This window comes from Engraulis encrasicolus, chromosome 10 (genome assembly GCF_034702125.1).
Source record: "Engraulis encrasicolus isolate BLACKSEA-1 chromosome 10, IST_EnEncr_1.0, whole genome shotgun sequence".
Taxonomy (NCBI): domain Eukaryota; kingdom Metazoa; phylum Chordata; class Actinopteri; order Clupeiformes; family Engraulidae; genus Engraulis; species Engraulis encrasicolus.
In genome coordinates, this window is record NC_085866.1 from 53,824,017 (window position 1) to 53,841,591 (window position 17,575).

At 42.9% G+C, this 17,575-nt stretch overlaps 2 protein-coding genes across 2 annotated transcripts in view; both read left to right on the top strand.

Annotated features, from left to right (window-relative positions):
* The first annotated feature begins 1,457 nt into the window (after positions 1 to 1,457).
* Positions 1,458 to 17,575, top strand: part of dnah12 (dynein, axonemal, heavy chain 12) — an 83,621-nt gene continuing 67,503 nt past the window's right edge. The window contains exons 1-16 of the mRNA XM_063209351.1: positions 1,458 to 1,560; positions 1,715 to 1,919; positions 2,038 to 2,125; positions 2,234 to 2,254; positions 2,383 to 2,569; positions 4,474 to 4,546; positions 5,711 to 5,869; positions 6,227 to 6,422; positions 7,154 to 7,342; positions 12,946 to 13,099; positions 14,157 to 14,248; positions 14,478 to 14,656; positions 14,969 to 15,104; positions 15,208 to 15,333; positions 16,471 to 16,605; positions 17,104 to 17,297. Of these exons, the coding sequence (XP_063065421.1) occupies positions 1,726 to 1,919; positions 2,038 to 2,125; positions 2,234 to 2,254; positions 2,383 to 2,569; positions 4,474 to 4,546; positions 5,711 to 5,869; positions 6,227 to 6,422; positions 7,154 to 7,342; positions 12,946 to 13,099; positions 14,157 to 14,248; positions 14,478 to 14,656; positions 14,969 to 15,104; positions 15,208 to 15,333; positions 16,471 to 16,605; positions 17,104 to 17,297 (2,123 nt within the window). The 5' untranslated portion in view covers positions 1,458 to 1,560; positions 1,715 to 1,725. The remainder of the gene's footprint in view (positions 1,561 to 1,714; positions 1,920 to 2,037; positions 2,126 to 2,233; positions 2,255 to 2,382; positions 2,570 to 4,473; positions 4,547 to 5,710; positions 5,870 to 6,226; positions 6,423 to 7,153; positions 7,343 to 12,945; positions 13,100 to 14,156; positions 14,249 to 14,477; positions 14,657 to 14,968; positions 15,105 to 15,207; positions 15,334 to 16,470; positions 16,606 to 17,103; positions 17,298 to 17,575) is intronic.
* Positions 9,575 to 11,672, top strand: LOC134457364 (1-phosphatidylinositol phosphodiesterase-like). Its single transcript, XM_063209350.1, has 3 exons — positions 9,575 to 9,641; positions 9,991 to 10,057; positions 10,621 to 11,672. Exons 2-3 carry the CDS (start codon positions 10,002 to 10,004, stop codon positions 11,483 to 11,485), a joined length of 921 nt encoding a protein of 306 aa, XP_063065420.1. The 5' UTR covers positions 9,575 to 9,641; positions 9,991 to 10,001; the 3' UTR covers positions 11,486 to 11,672.

Sequence of the window (17,575 nt, forward strand, 5' to 3'; positions counted from 1 at the left end):
GCAGCCCCCCTTCATTCTTGCTGCCTTGCTGTGCCCCACCCACCACTCCGCTGTCTCACTGCCTTTACTCTCTCTCTCTCTCTCTCTCTCTCTCTCTCTCTCTCTCTCTCTCTCTCTCTCTCTCTCTCTCTCTCTCTCTCTCTCTCTCTCTTCATGAAAACATAGCCTCTGGTAAATCTGAAACTTCTGCTATTTAACCTTCATTATGCACATCTTTATTTGCAAGAGGGGGAAAAATCCTATTGGTTTGCTTTTAATCACCGCTGATGTCAGATTGCTTCTGACTGAGTGGTAGAGATAAGAACGTCTGGTCTGAGAGATGCAATGTGATGATGGCATGGCATGACCTAAATTCCCTGTTCCATGGCCAATGATCACTATAAAACTCATTCATACGAGCTATGCATGTGATATAAAAAGAACCCCCCCTGAGCACTGACATGGTTTAAACACACACACACACACACACACACACACACACACACACACACACACACACACACACACACACACACACACACACACACACACACACAAATAAAAAGAAAACAATATGAAAAGGGGGTGGGGGTGCAAGCACACATTCTCAAGTATCTCGTCTGTGAGTCAGATGATGTTGAATCATTTCAACGTTTATTTCTGGCCTGCCTTTTTTCTATCGTGAAACTGCCAGGGCAGCTTATCTTCTATTCCTATGCATACCATTACAGTACATCCACAATAACATCCGCTAAAGGCAACAGTTACAAAGTAGCATGCCTGCTGATAACATCACAGCCCAGTAGCCGAGGCAATGCGGTCCCAGCTGTTTCATAAGCCATAGTACTGGGCGTGATTTTTATCATTCAGTTTAAATAAACAAAAGACCACTGGGTGTGCTGTGACGTCGTAGGCTACAACACATTGGGATCTGTTTGATCCGGTGCTAATAAAATATACTCGCTCTCTCTATAGGGCGCTTCGTCACGCAAGACAAAGGAACAACTGCATGGGCAGTCGCAGCAACATGCCTGGATTACAGTGCAGCACAACTAAAATGGGGCAGCTGAGGAAGAGGAGAAGCGCTGCAATGGCTTTCTGCATCTTGTGGCATCTCTGTATTGATGCACTGACTTGTAAGAGCAACATACCGTACAGCTTGTGAAGCCGCCTAGTGGCCAACGCTGGTAGGTTCGCCTGTAAACAGCATCAGCAGCATATCTCCCATCAAAAAACGCCTGCGCGATCGTTGTTCATTTTTGAATGTACTACATGCATCGACGCAAGAACCGGTTGTTCCAATGCCATCGCCAAATAAACATGCTGTTGTTGTATGTGATTTTGCAAACACGTGAAATAACTTCTTGCCAGCATGATTTCATGATCTCCGCGTTCTGACCTATCAGCGCACTCGCACGTCTCAGTTTACTATTTCTATGGCAACACATGTGTTTACTCTCTTGCCCCGATGACTCGCCTGAGGAACGTAAAGACCAATGTTGTCACTGCTCTTCTACCATAAATGTATATTTTACGTGTTACTGAACACACAAATCATTTTCCGGTTATATCAGTAAGAAGGTAAGATATGAAATTAGCTGACAATTTTGATTAACAGGTGGCCAGCAAATCAATAGCGTTGCGGGCCTAGTTATCGACCTACATTCTGAAATGTTCATTTATTTGAGCGCATTAGTTTTGCATTTTATGGTTTTCCATTTTCTACTTTGTGAAGTTGGTTTTGGAATGCCTACCTCCACTGGAGGATTGAAGTCATCGATTGAGGATGGCATCCACCGATACACCGTGCTCCCACCTATCCCAACCGGGCCTTTGCAGAATGGTGCGTCTGAGGTACCTCCACAGAGGCTGGCAAGGCAGAGGAAACTTCTGCGACACAGGAGAATTAAAGATTACCAACAGGAGCTGCAAAAAATCATGTAAGAGCGAAGCATGCACGTATACCTAGAATTGCAAGTGCACTTGTCTGCAATGACTGCACATTCGTGCATTTAGGTAGTGTGGAAAAAGTAGGTGAACAGATCTGTGAATTTCCAGGATGGACAATGCAATGGAGGCCTACAGACAAGCTTCTGATAACCCATGCTGTGATCCTGAGCCTGTGGACATCCCGATGACCAGCTCGGTATAATAACTATTCTAAACACCTTTCCTTCCCCCACCTTTAAAATTTTGCATTTACCAAAGGAGACTACACACTTTATTTAAACGTCATTTCTTTTCTTTTTAACAGAAACAAGTTGAAAGCAGGAGAGTAAGTAAAAATTCTTATTTTGCGTTAGTAAATAGGAAACACATAAAAGAGTGTATAGAGTACACATAAAAGCTTTGGTGTTCAACAGAATAAGAAAACATTTGCATTTTTGCCCCATCATTATGCAGAACTATATGTTCCTGAAGCAATGCGTGGAGGCCAGCCCCATAGTACCCATCCAGCAGGAGTGGCTGGACGCCATGTTGATGCGCGTGCCGCCTCAGCTGCGGCAGCGGCCTGGCCACCAGGAGCTGCTAGAGGAGCTGTGCAAGGAGGTCAGCGACAACTTCATGAAGGGCATGGTCCAGCACACAGGTAAACAGCACCATGGCATGCCAGCTGGGCTGGGACCAGAGACCCACCCCGGCATCTTTAGTTCTAACTGGCCCCACATAGTACAAAGTACAAGCCATTTTCGTAGTCTATCTTTGTGGGCAGTCATGGGTAAGCGGTAAGGGCGTCAGATTTGTATCCTAAAGGTTGCTGGTTCGACTCCCGACCCGCCAGATTGGTGGGGGGAGTAATCAACCAGTGCTCTCCCCCTTCCTCTTCCATGACTGAGGTACCCTGAGCATGGTACCGTCCCGCCGCACTGCTCCCTAGGGGTGCCATTGAGGGCTGCCCCTTTGCACGTAAGGTATAAATGCAATTTCATTGTGTGCAGTGTGCACTTGTGTGCTGTGGAGTGCTGTGTCACAATGACAATGGGAGTTGGAGTTTCTCAATGGGCTTTCACTTCACTTCACTCCACTTCACTTCCTCAGTCTCCTGTCCATGCGGCTGCCCCTTCTAAACTGAGTGCCCGACCCTAAGAAAGAAAAACGCAATAAAACAAAACAAACCCTGCATGCCAGTTACCAGTCCTGCCCTGCATGCCAGTTACCAGTCCTGCCCTGCATGCCAGTTACCAGTCCTGCCCTGCATGCCAGTTACCAGTCCTGCCCTGCATGCCAGTTACCAGTCAGGCCCTGCATGCCAGATTACCAGTCCGGCCCTGCATGCCAGGGTCTAGCAGGCAGGTAAGCACCACACCAGAGCAGCTGTGGGCTTATGTGGGCTTCAAATCGCATACCAGTTGGAAGCTTCTTAAGATAAAAGCATCAGGTAAGTGTAATGTTATGGGGAAGGCTTTGGCATACATGCAAGTACGGCTTGGCATAGGAGATTAGTCCACCTCCCACCCTACACCTGGAAAAGATATTCTACTGATTGAACTGGCTGGTTTTGAACTAGTGTGCCTCACTTTGAACTTTGTGTGCCTCACAAATGAGTTGCTGTAAGGTTGTGTGTTGGAGACTGGATGTGGACTTGGTGGTTACACTGGCAAGCATGAACACCTGAGGAGACCCTTAGGAGCTGTTCCCACGTAGCAGGATATTTTTGAATATGGATATTTTTTTCTCCTGGTTACATTGGTTTTGGCCTTCCGTTTCCACGCAAGCAGATTTTTAAAACCCACATATCAAAAATCCTGCTTCAAAAATATCCCAGTTAGGGAGCTAAAATGCACCCGTTACAATGGAGTTTTTATTTTTATCCCCATGTTGTGTTTCCACCTAAACAGGGGAAAAAAATACCCACATAAAAAATATCCTGCTACGTGGAAACAGCACCTTAGAGCTTTTGTCTTGTCAGCTCTCAGAGCTCAGGGAAATATACACACAAATTTCGTGTTGACAGGGCATGCTGCAATATTTATCAGGATCAATGGCGTGTTTTTGGGCTCAGACATCCGGTGGTACAACCACAGCTAATACCCATAACTTAATTAGTAATGGGCAATTACTGTACTGTAATTAAGTATGGCAGGTAGCAGGCTTCGATCAGGTTTCTTGATTATTTTGAGAGTGCAGGCCCAAATAAAATACTTAGAATCAAAGAAAAGGGGGCGCACCCTGCATCAAACGGTTTTCTTTATTTTTGTACACAGACTCGTTTCGGCGTGTGTCTTCCTCAGTACTGTAATTAATACATGTATGCTTCTTAGATAATCAACTAAAAGCAAAGTAATAATTATTTACCCCATGCAGTAGTGGCATTAGCTGTGGCTGCAACATCCTGACGTGTGATACAACTAAAACGCTGTTGACCCATCACCATTTGTCATTTTATTGAATTTTGTTATTCTGTTCACAAGTCAGGATTATTTGGCTAGCAATTGTTCTGATCTGTCTAAACTGTTGTCAGGTATATTCATCTGATGTGTTTTGTCTTTCCAGTGAACACTGTCCTTCAGAAACCTGACATGAAAGGAAATCAGCTAGAAAGACCAGGGCAACTCGTAGAACCAAAGTGAGTGTATGTGCATGTGCATGTGCTCTGCATACTGTGTTAGGCCTGGGCTATTATTAAGGGGGAAAAACATTACAGTCAGTTGACAAAGATATTCTATTAATTATCTATCATTATTATATGGTTGTGACGTCATCTGTCGAATGCTCCATTCATTTCAACGGGGCTCCCCAACGTTCGGACGTCTGTTATTTTTCGATAACGGACGGGTTGGTCTATAACAGACCGCTGTCAATGGCAACAAGACTTTTCACTGCTAAAGCGACTTTTCAACAAGACTCTAATCAGCTGCTGTGATAGACAGCACCCGTTGTCCTGGCTACCGCTGTCAATGGCAACAAGACGTTCACTGCTAAAGCCACTGGCTTGTATACAAGTCAGTGGCTAAAGCGAATGTTTCATATCACTTCGCAGGGGGTCCGGTCTTTTGTCACTCTAATCAGCTGCTGTGATAGACAACACCTGTTGTCCTGGCTACCTAGCTGTTGCCTAGCGGTGTTCCACAACGGCACTGTTTTGTTTTGCGCAGCAACAATCTTAACATTAAATAGGCCTAAAGAAATGTCCCCGCCATGTGTGAATCATTTAAGTATATCCATATAATAAGCGGGTTAACTTTCGGCGAGTCGGTCGCTTTGTGGAATAGCAGCACTTCAGAGAGAACAAGACCCCTCCGCTCCGCGTCGGGGTCTAAAGATTCTCTCTGTCGTGCTGCTATTCCACGGTAGCGACCTTCTCGCCGAACGTTAACCCTTACTTAATCTGTTAACTATTAACAACTCATCGTTTTTTTTTTTTTTTTATAAATGCTGTTATTACTCTAGTTCATTTGGGAATAGTTTTCTTTATATTCTGTACATTCAACTGTGCATGTTTACCACATAGCACTGTGTTATGTGATTCTGCCCAGCCCCAGTATAGTCAATGAAACACAATTTTTATTAGCAATATGTTGTCCAATGTCCGTGCGTAATTGTGATCGTTCATTGATATTGATCTGTCAATATCAAAATAAGATATCGTTCGTGACAAGTTTTTTCCCCACCATAACCGGCCTGCACTGAACTGTGTCCAGTGATGAGCAACAGAATCTTGTCTATATTACTTGGTCACCAACATCGCTCTACATTGGCATTGGTCCTTCTTCTTTGTTGTTATTCGCAGAGTTCTGGATTTCTCCAGTTCTTGGAGGGACAGCTTTATCAAGAACCGTAAGGAGATGAAGAAGAACCTGCACGTTCTCCATCCCGTCATGAGGATCACGCTGGATATGTGTATCACAACTCTCTCCAATCTGCTGCTGGTTGACCTATCTGACTGCAGGTGTGCCCACTGTTTATTTGTTTGTTTGTCTGTTTGTTTGTTGTTTTTTGTTATTTTTTTGGTTGGGGGGGGGGGGTGCTTCTTTGAAATTGACATACTTTGCCATCATATTTGATACATACTGTTGGTAGATGTAGCGTGATCAGCCATGTTAAGAGAAAGTCTAGGAGGTCTGTCTCCAGCTGAAGTGATACATACAGTTCTGTGGAGATCTGTGGATTCATCTGTGGATGCATTTCTCAAAACCATGGTTTCAAACTACATTAGCTATTTTGTTGGTTAGTGCTTTTTCCCATTCCCATTACTAGCAACTACACTTTTAAGAAACACAGACCGAAACTTGATTTGTACTTAAAGGTCAACTGGGCCCGTTGACTGCATGACCTTGAAGAACAAAGTGGCTCTGGAGTGTGAGAAGGTGGAGGACAAGCTCATGAACACCTGGTTCCCCAAGGTCATCCACCTGCTCACCAGCAAGGACATGGTGCAAGGAGTGAAACAAGACAAGCTGGACTCTTTCTACAACTGTGCCTCTACCCTCATCTCAAACCAGGTGAATACAACAGGGTGTGAAAGTAAATTAAATTGTACCATCACAATCTAATTTAGATATTGAATGACATGGTAGCATAGCGTTGCAATCAATATCTCGTAGAGATAATGTACACATATTTTGCATGCATAAATAGTAGTGGTGTCAACAATAATCAATTCGGCGATGCAATGCAATGCGGGGCATGGGCGATCCAATTCAATGCGGCAATTTTGTCAAGTTTCAATTACTTCCGTGGATATTTCGGGAGCAAATGAATGTTAAATTTAATAAAAGCACTTCAAAGCATTGAAAACTGCAAGACTGATACAGAAAATAGCCAATAAATTGTTGCTCAGTATCTGACTGCTTGTATTGCCTCATCATGACTGATGAAACATTTGCTTTGCTTTCAGTAGAAATGTAATGCATTGCAATACATTGTAAAATTGAATCGGATCGAAAAGAATCGAATCGCTATCTCCTGAATCGTAATCGAATCGAATCGTGAGGGCAGTGCCAATGCACACCACTAATAAATAGCTCAAAACATATTTTGCATGCGTAAATAGCATAGCAGGGCACCGTACTATACAGTTTGTCAGAAGGGGGGAGGGGAGATGTACTGTGGAAATGAGCATATTCCCAAAAATGGTGGACCAGTGACGTGTATACGTTTTGTGGACTGTTCCTTTAACACTAGCTTGACGCTTGTCTTCTACTCCTCTTTCCTGTATAACCCACTCCTGCAGCTGAAGAGCCTGGTGGGGCGCAGCGTGCACGAGTTTGTCAGCCTGTTCAGCCCAGAGAGGGCCTACCAGCTGCCCCTCTTCCGCATGGACCTGACCTTCGACGACGAGAAGATGGAGTTCTACCCGAGCTTCCAGGACCTGGAGGACGCCGTCATGGAGATCCTCAACAAGATCACCAACACCATGCAGGTACCGTAGGTGTCCATGGCCAGAGTGTAGACCAGTGTTTCAAAAAAGGAAGGTCCAAACAGAGGAGAACTAAAAAGAAATAATGTAGGTCCGCAACACTGATCCATGCTTCCAAAAGTGTAATGCCATAACGTTTCGGATAGTCAGGTCTTCATCAAAGTGCACGTGCCATGAAACTTTTTGGAGCATAGAGCAGTGTTGCAGACGATTATTATTTCTTTTCTGGACTATCCTTTCACATACTGTACATAGACCGTTCGTTCTGTGGTGCAGCACCACAGAATGAGAAACGAGCACCAAAAATTGACCTTGCTGCTTCTTCTTCCTCTTCCTTTTGTAATTTTTTTTATTTTAAGAGAGCGATATCAACAGCTGTCCGTGCATGTCAGTTTGGATAAACACGTAACACTTGCACTGGCTTGACAGTCTTGGGGGGTGGGGGGTCAGCACCACACAGTGCCACTTGGTCTTGGAACTACTTGGACATAAACTTGAACTAAGGTTGGACATACAGCCTAGATTAACTGATGTAGCTCAAGTCAAGCATGGAGGGTATTGTTCTGTACAATCAGTGCAAAGGGTATAGATGTTCAGTTAGTTAGATAGAGTATGTAGGCAGCATAAAACAGACATCATTCAAACCTCAACTGTACTAACATGTAAACATACCTGCAAACTCGTCACCTTTTGGTGACAGTCACCTTTTTCCCAGCCAATTAGGTCATTCACGTGAATAGAAATAGAACCCCCGCTGTACACCGTCACCTTTTTTTCTTTGACGAGTTTGCAGGTCTGTGTAAATAAAACAATTTCTGAAATAGGTTCTGTTATGTATAGGGGTTCAGAAAAAACATGCAACGTTTTTACGATGTGCTGTATGTTTCATTGCTCACTCATGACTTAAAAAAAATGTGCTATCTATCTATAATCCATTTGCAGTACAGTACATGTCCGTACTGTATATCAGTGATACTTATACAGCTGCTTCTGTTATCTGTGACAAAAAAAAACGTTTGATCCTTGAAGCACAACTTAAACAAGACAAAAAGGTACATACAGCACAAGAGCGTGAGATGAACTGGCATAGCAAAAAATACAATTAATGGCAGAGTAAGTACATTTTTAGACATCTGACATCATGACATCTTTTTCATATTTATTCAGATATGTTTGGCAAGGCTAGACCATTTCAGACATAAAGAGACATGAATATCATGTTTGGTAAAGAGGCCTTAACTAAAGATGTGTTGTGGACTGAAGATGGTTTGTGGACCTGAAATATGTCTAAAGGTGAAGTTGGAAATGTCATGCCTGTGGAATGTGTTTGGGATGTAGAAGCAGATAGCCAGACAGAGAGACAAACAAACAGAGAGATAGACAGATAGATACATTATTGATTCATTGATTGCTCTAAATCTATCATGCTTATTCATAGTCGTTCAAAAGTGTGAATTGGGACACTTAGTCGCATATGAGCACTGCAAAGACAATCTGTGCTAAAAGGCGTTAAGAGCTCATGACATTTTTGAGCTGTATCATCCTCACATCATGTGCTGAGCTGATTGTGGAAATATCCGGTGACCTTTGCCCCCTACTGAGTATGGCCCCTGATTGAGAGCATGTTTTGCTCAGATATGTGACGGAAATTGTTATGGATGCAAGCTAGCAGAGCTCAGGCCTGTTGGATGTCGGCCCAACTGCGTCCGACCTCTGTTACAGTTGTGTCATGACCAGTGAGGTTTAGGGGTTTGATTGTAACGGATGTCTGCTGGTAGAGCTTGTCAGGGAACGCTAGTGAAACTCCCGAAGTCTTATACAAATACAGTATGTTACTGCTTTGGCTATTAGGTCGCTTCGAAGCACGTCTGCCTCCCGATGCTGAAGTTCCTGTGGCTGTCAGGTTGCGAGTTCAAGATTTGGTCAGGAATTTTCAGGACCTTGGTTACACAGTCATTCATCAGTTTCATCATTCGCTGTTCTAACCACCAATAAGGAAGTCTGCTCTGAATCATCTGGTGAAGCCATGAGTGAAGTTTTTGAAACTGCATTTGATAAATGATTTGCATTTGCTGATAAATGGTTGTTCATTTGTTTCTAGTCTAACTGACAAAAAAAATCACACCTACACAGCAGTACAGTAGATAGCTTATCACTGCTGGTCATACCTGAGACAACATTTATTTAGTTGAACACTCCTTTTTTCCCCAAACATACATAAGGCGGTGTTCAGTACAGGTTTGCTCAGACGTGCGCTCCATACTCATTCAAAGGTTGTTCTCACCTTCAGTTTCAGCACAAGGTAAGCACCATGTTTTACTGTCAAACAGCCTAAGATGTTGTATTAAGTAAAATTAACAATACATGTCTGATGTGATGTGCCAATCATGCGATGAAGACAGCAGTGTGTATGTAAATACAGACAGAGATTTGGAAGTATGTACAGTAGATGTAGATATGTAGTACATTTACAGATGTACATTTGAATACAAGACATCTAATGTTAGCTGGCATCTAGATAAGACAAATACACCTGACATCGACAGAAAGGGAGATTGGATTCTTGGTTTAAGATTTGTACATTTGTACATTTGTAGAGTAGGGTGTCATGTGAAAATGAATGTGAAAATGAAATTGATTTTTTTTTTCAGGATTGTAGCACATGAGGAACATGAGCGGCAAACTGCTTTTGGTAGTCTTTTCCACTCTACTGCTCACGTAAGTATGGCATGCATTCTGCTTTACCCTTAATGTACTATAAGAAACACATACTACCAAGCACTGTCAAGTCAAGCATACCAGGGGCAAATGAGTTGAACGACGCTGCAATCTGCTTGGTGTGTGTGTGTGTGTGTGTGTGTGTGTGTGTGTGTGTGTGTGTGTGTGTGTGTGTGTGTGTGTGTGGTTTGGGCTGTCAACAAATGACACATGACATGTGCTGTACTTACACATGACAGACTACATCATTCATTAGGAACTTAGGCACATGATGTCATGAACAGTATTAATAGGAGCAAAAGAAGGCAACACACACACAAAATCATTACATTCAAACTTATGTAACTTATGGTTTGATATGGTTTTACATGATTCGATTAGTTGAATTGGCTATAGATTGTTTTGTATTCATTGTGTTCTAAAGACTGTATTTTAATAGAAATACAAAATTATTGCGTTGTGACTCGTGTGTAGGTGTGTGTTCAAAACAATATTTGAGCACCATGTGATCATATTCTCAGAGTGAAAAAAAATAACATCAATCTCATTGCTTACTATGACAGGGCATACAGTGATGACCAGTCATTTAATGATGATCCAAAGCTCAAGATACCACAGCCGTACGTCTGGATGAAGTCCATCGACGACAACAAGTTGCTCACCACCATCACCATCCCTGGCACCCATGATACCATGGCCCTTCATGGCCCTCCTAAGCCCATAGACTACGCCACCTGCCAGGCATGGGCACTGGAAGACCAACTCAAGGCCGGCATACGCTATCTAGACCTCAGGGTCAACAAGAACCTTGAAATTGTGCACGGAATCATTCCGCAAAAAGTCACGTTCCCTGAAGTGTTGAACATTGTGCAGAGTTTTCTAAACCAACACAAGAGTGAGGGGGTTTTGATGAGGGTGAAGCCAGAGGGCAACAACAAAGACAAGAGCAGCGTTCAAACGCAAATCCAAAATGTCATTAAAGGCCATCAAAACATCTGGGTCAAGTCAGACATACCGACCATGGGCGAGGCGAGAGGCAAGGTTATTCTCTTACAGAAAAATGAATTCACGCTAGGCGTTCCGACTTTTGGCACTGATGGGCCTGATGATTACATAGTGACAGACCTGGACGCTAAAAAGAGGAAAATTAAGCAGCATCTGGCTGAGGCTGCTGGGAAATGCGGTTTTAAGCAGGTGGTCCTGTCTTACTCAAGTGGCACTGGTCTACCCAAACTTAAACCTTTAACACCAAGAAAAATAGCGAAAGACGTAAACCCTTGGTTAAATGGTCACCTGAAAGAACTTCATGCTCCCTGTTATGGAGTCATTGCCATGGATTTCCCTGGCCTTGACCTCATCAAAACAACAGCGGAGAAGAATATACAGAAGATTACAAAGACCAAGAAGAATATGATTTTTTCTATGTGAAGCAATGCAAAAAGAAGATGATCTTTGTCAGTGAGTGTGATGCATAGATACAAATCCTTTTGCATGTACTGTACAATCCCACCAAATTGATGTTTCTCATGTTTATCATTGTATTGAGCAATGGAAAGATACCATTGAAAGTCATGTCAGACACCTCATGTCAGTGGTGAACATAATAAAGTGTAGTATTCTGCAGTGGATTTTCGTCTAAATAAGTAACATGACCTTTGTTGGTATTCATAATTTATCATATTTAGCGTCTGCTAAAATCAAAATATCCAAAAATGCATAGCGTGACATTCTCATACATACAGGCATTCTCATGCACACGACCTCCTCATACATGCACTGTATTCTGTCTATGGATTGGCAGTCATGTCACTTAAAGGTCAGTGAACAGCATTCTGCCCTCAGCCTTACAGCTGTTTTTTTGTCGCTGTTATAAAGTGAAACCAGAATTAAAATAATTTAATGCCATCCAATCTGGCCTCTATCCTTGGGGCCAATCAAGTAAATGAGGAAATGAAATGCACAGACAATGAAAAGGTCACGCTCATCTCACTTCGTTCATCCAACCTGAATTGACACGATACATGCTCAATTTCAAATGCTTCAAGACTTCACCCAGAGCTGAGGAAAACAACACTTTAAAAAATGTCTTCATACAGTGCATTTCCATGATACTGAATCATCAGTCTCACTAAATGTGCTGCATATAAAATACAAAGTAGTTGCAACAGGTCTTCTACCCCTAGCCCTATGCCTTCCCCTAGGCCCTCGTCCCTTCACACGGAGCAGCAAGGGGTAGGGCTGGAAACACAACCCCTCTGAATTGAGACACCCCTTCAACAATCAAGGAATGACTCTCATAGCATTCAAAACCAGCCTCTCTATGGCTAAACCAACTGTAATGCTTGTAATCACTCTGGTAACAATTAAAATAAGGACAACGGTGTTGCAAGACCCTCGCAAGTCCTCAAGCGCATTTCATGGAGAAAATGACCAATACACATTGGGACAATGTTAAACTTAGTACAATGCAACAATTATTACAAATGCACAGCCATAAATTACGGCGAAAATTATTTATATTTGTGTGCTTTCATGGATGCCACTTTTTTTTTTAAAAAGGCATTCGCAATGCATTTGGGGAAAATGGTCTTACCCCTCTGTTTGAAGTGTGCCTCTGGAATATCTCCGTTTGAAGGGGTTGAAAGCCCTTCCCTTTACCCCTACCCCTCTGTCTCAATGTGAATTGGGACAGCAATACCTCTACAAGTGAATGCGAAAAACAGAAGGGAAGGGGAAAGGCGAAGGCCTAAGGGGTGAAAAGTGCATTGAAAAGTGCAATGAAAACACTAAAACGTGCAACAAATATACCCCACCCAATCCCATCGCAAGGGCAATCTCAAATCAATCAATCTCAAATCAAATTATACATTTCTGTGTGTGCCTTGCAGAAAGTTCAAACGGTTCAGTCTTGGCTGGGGGAAGCCAACTCCTCCATGGTGGATGCCCGCGTGGCAGAGCATGTGCTAGTCTGGGCTGAGAAGACGGTTAGAGGTGCAGTACGTAAACATCTGGAGGAGCCCAACGAACACTTTCAACACTATGGTAAGGCTCAAGGGATCGTTAATGAGTGGATGCACACGTGCAATCGCCTGGTTAACACCAGATGTCCTCCTAAGTGAGATAGTTTGGAGGCTACCTTTACAATTTCTCGTACCCATGGCCCATGGCCATAACGGTGGCAGTTTATTGGGTGTTATGCATGTGTCATTTGGCATATATATACGTAGCCCATTGCCAATCATGTCAGTTGTAGCTATTCAAACAAACTGCAGCCATTGCCTTTCAGCCTCTCCTCGCTCTCCGGTTGGAGATCAGGATCAAGATCTGGAACCCTCGCTGAGGGATAGAATCCATGCTGTCTTTCAGATCTGAACGATTGTGCAAAGCAGCATGGGTTTTCCCAGGCTAAACATGCAGGCTACTGCATACTAGACCATAGCAAAGATTGTATATACAGAGATACGCCAACGTAATACTTTGCTATGGGTGCCCGTCCAACCTGAACAGGTCTGTTTAAAGGGACGTTTGGCACCCGCTTGGCCTGAAATAAAAAGTTAGTTTTTCCTCAAAATTCAAACAATAGGCCTACAAGCTTTGCTTGATCATAGATTTGAGTACACCTAGACCCTCAACAACCCCATGAAGTTACAATTTTCGATTTCTTGTATAGAATCCATGCGTCTCATTCATTTCAATCGAATGGTCCTTAGGTTTGCATAAAGGGGGATTTCCCCCCTCCCCTTTGCAAAACAAGCACTCAAAAACAATGGCCTTTGGTACCTCTCTCTTTTCGAGTCTCTCTGACCATAGCGGCATACAGTGGGGAGAAGGTTGGGTCTGTAGACTTATGCTAAAAAAAATGAGGCTACAGTAGACACTTAAATTTTATCGTCCTCCTTGCCAGGCTACATTTGTGTGCTTTATTTTCACTCATTTCAGCATGATAAAAAACAACCATGTATTTGCATTTTATCTGTAACACAAACTAGTGCATCATATGGATGTCTTAATTTTGTGTGAAAATAGCCGTAAAAATGTTTCTCATGAACCCAGTTTTAGTAATACGGCAACAATGCCATCCCCCTGTCTATTTCTGCAGTGAAGAGCTACGACTGGTTGGTCAATGGCACAGCACAAGCTGAAGTTGACCAGTTCATGATGGAAGAGCACACTTTTGATGAGTACGCTATGGTAAAACCAATGAAGACTTTTGATCATCTGTTTAGTGCAGTCACTTGTGTTAGAAAAAGAAAGAAAGGTGGCATGGTTTTTACTTGACCACTCATATTGGTATCGAAAAGGATTTGTAAACTTTTCTTCAGCGCAAGTTTCTCATCTTAGCCTTATCCATTAATCAATGACACAGCTTACTATTTTCCACCGATTTGACATTGGATTCCTGATTTGATGTGTCTGTTAGCAAGTGGAAGTTTTTAGGAAGCTGTCTAGAGAGATGTTCAGCCTTCCCTCGGTGGCTCACTTTGCCATGGTGCGTCTGGACTGTGACGAGCTGAAACAGGGCCTGGCTAAGAAGGCTAACGCCTTTGGAAAGGTGCTCCTGGAGAGACTCATCACCACACACCGTGCCCACTGTCGCAAGTAAGAGCACCATGCTCACTGTCGTGAGTAAGATCAATTGGGATTTTACACACCATTGCTTGCTGTCACAAAAAATATGATCATTCTTGGTGTTTTTTTCTATATTAGTCTGGTAAAGCATGACAGACACATTGTGCCCAGTTGTAAAGACAGTATGTAACCAGCAACTGAATAGATGTAGCTGACAGGTGTTCGAATGTAAATGTTGGAATTGTAGATGTTATATCTAATCATCAAAGATTGTACATGTCCTCTATCCTTACAAATCTGCAATAGAGTCTTCATGATTAACCCTCCCCCCCTTTATCCAAGTATATGCAAGGAGTTTGAAACCATTCGGGAGACCGCATTAAAAGTCCCCGAGACAACGGAGGACATAACCGAGATGATTACTTACATCGAACATGTGAAGACTAAGGGGATTGAGGAGCTCAATGCCAAGATTATGGTGCGTGATACTGCTGAATATTACCCAGTCATGTAACATCAGTCTTTGGAAGACCATTTGCCTGGCAGAAAATAATGTTGAAGCTCTTTGTTTTCTATGGCAGGAAACACAGCACAGGCTGAATTACTTACTGGACGTGCACATGTTTAGCAAGGAGGACCTCGACCTGAACTCAATGGTGCTCGTATGGCCCCAAAACATCCTGCCGATCTTCGAGCTTAACCGTGAGGTACAGTCTTTACAAGTGTTTTCAGTCAGTCATAAGACCCACCTTTTGCAGCGTGGTGATGAAGTGTTTTTGTAAATCTGTCTGTTGTTGATCAATCAGCTGTTGCCCTAGCAAAACCTGAGTTGTATAAAGTAGAAGTGGAAGTACTCTTACAGATATAATTAAAACACTAGTGGTGTAATATTTAGTGGTGTGGATCGGCACTGCCCTCACGATCCGATTCGATCACGATTCGGGAGGTAGTAGATCCGATTCGATTCGATTCTATTAGATCCAATCCGATTCGATTCAATTCTGCAATGCATTGCAATGCATTACATTTCTACTGAACGCAAAGCAAATGTTCAGCCATGATGAGGAAATACAAGTAGTCAGATACTGAGCAACAATTTATTGGCTGTTTTCTGTATCAGTCTGTATCACTCTTGCAATGTTTTGAAGTGCTTTTATTTAATTTAACATTCATTTGCTCCCGAAATATCGATGGAAGTAATTGAAACTTAAAAAAACAACCATGTAATATCATACCACTAGTGTTGTAATTATATTTGTAAGAATACTTCTACTTTATACAGCTCTGAGCAAAACAGCATGTTTGAAGTCACTATAAATTGCAGGACTGTAGTAGGCTTGTGAAATGTGAACATAGTATCCCAGTAACATGAAATTTCAGTTTGATCTTTGAACTATTCACGGTAGCATCAGGAGGAATTATTTATTTTAATTTAGTTGTGTTGTAGAAAAACTACACTTGTATCATACTTTTACATTCGTATAGTTTTTTTTCGTTTCATTCGAGGTTTTACAACGTTAACTACGTAAACTATAAAACCCTGAATCTGGGGCATATCTGCCATATCATTTAGCACTGTAATCAGTGAAATGGCCTAACACAGCAACTCGGCAAACATTTTAGAGAAAATATTTTTGACGCAAGTTGACTTAACCTGCCTTACCGTATCACATTCAGTGTAGCCCTTGCATAGCTCTGATCTTGTGATTCTGTGACCTTGTGTTGTGTGGTGTGGTGTTATGGCAGCTGATGGAGAAGGCCAAGCGTAAGGGCGAGCAGGAGCGTCTGTAAAACCCCAGGTTTCAGCTTTTGACCTTGTAACCTTTGACCTTTGACCTTGGCAGCTGATGGAGAAGGCCAAGCGTAAGGGCGAGCAGGAGCTGATGCTGCGGCGGGAGCGGCTCACCATGGAGCTGGAGAAGCTCAGCCGCCGCATGATGGAGTTCGAGGAGTGCTCCGAGCTGGAAATGATGCAGCAGGTGAGGATGAGGAACGGTTCCCTCTGAGGTTGATTGGGATTTTACATGTTGTTTATACTTGTGTGTGTTTGTGTGTGTGTAGCATATAGCACGATTATGGAGGTCGGCCAGTCTGTTGGTTGGTCCGAAACGTAGCTTTTTGGAGGATTTGCACACAACGTAAGGACTGATTCATACACCACGAGTGGGAGGGTTGTGGACACGTGTGGAATGTTTCACACATGCTAACCAATGCCAAAATACAGTATATGTGTATGTTGAGGGTTAGGACTCAAATAATTATATACATAATCTACCAAGCAAATGGTATGAATGGGCCCTGAGTAGGTCTGATGACCTTCTTTTCATGTGTCTTTCTGTCTACTGTATGTGCAGTGCAGTGCTGCTTTCTGGAACATTCACAATTTGTCTCTCTTGAGAATTGTGGCAATTTGCTTTGAATTACAATGATACAAATGCATCAGTTTGCTTTGGTAATCCCCTATCCTTTTTTTGCAGTATGTCAGCGACGTGAGGACAGTTCAGAAGAGGCTGCAGGACGCGGAGGAGGCCATTGTCCTCATCAATGAGGAGGAGAAGCTCTACAAGTGGGACCCCACCACCTACCCCACCGTGGAGGTCATCAAGGAGAGCATCGAGCCTTTCCAGAAGCTCTTTGCTTTGGTGCTCAAGTGGCAGCGGACTGAGAAGAAGTAGGCACACTCGTTAAAGCAATACCAAACCCTTTTTATTTCCAAGCTTGAAGTATTACATTACGTACGTTTATCACCCGGTGATTGGCTGAGCAGGTGTCCATTATTCCCCGAGAACAGGGCACCTATGATGTCATGCGAGCGTGCGGGTGTCTAAGCTGCTTCTTTTCCTAACTTTCTGACGAACTGCCGTTACTAATTCTAAACTGCAGGTTGCTATGGATAAGACCCCAACTTTAATACTATCGCATTTGGTTGTCAAGTAAAAAACCCAGTTG

Excerpts from the sequence above, each read along its gene's own strand:
- LOC134457364 (XM_063209350.1), top strand. The coding sequence starts at position 10,002 with ATGAGGAACATGAGCGGCAAACTGCTTTTGGTAGTCTTTTCCACTCTA. Across the intron at positions 10,058-10,620 it reads TTTTCCACTCTACTGCTCAC|GGCATACAGTGATGACCAGT; the intron begins GTAAGTATGGCA and ends TTACTATGACAG.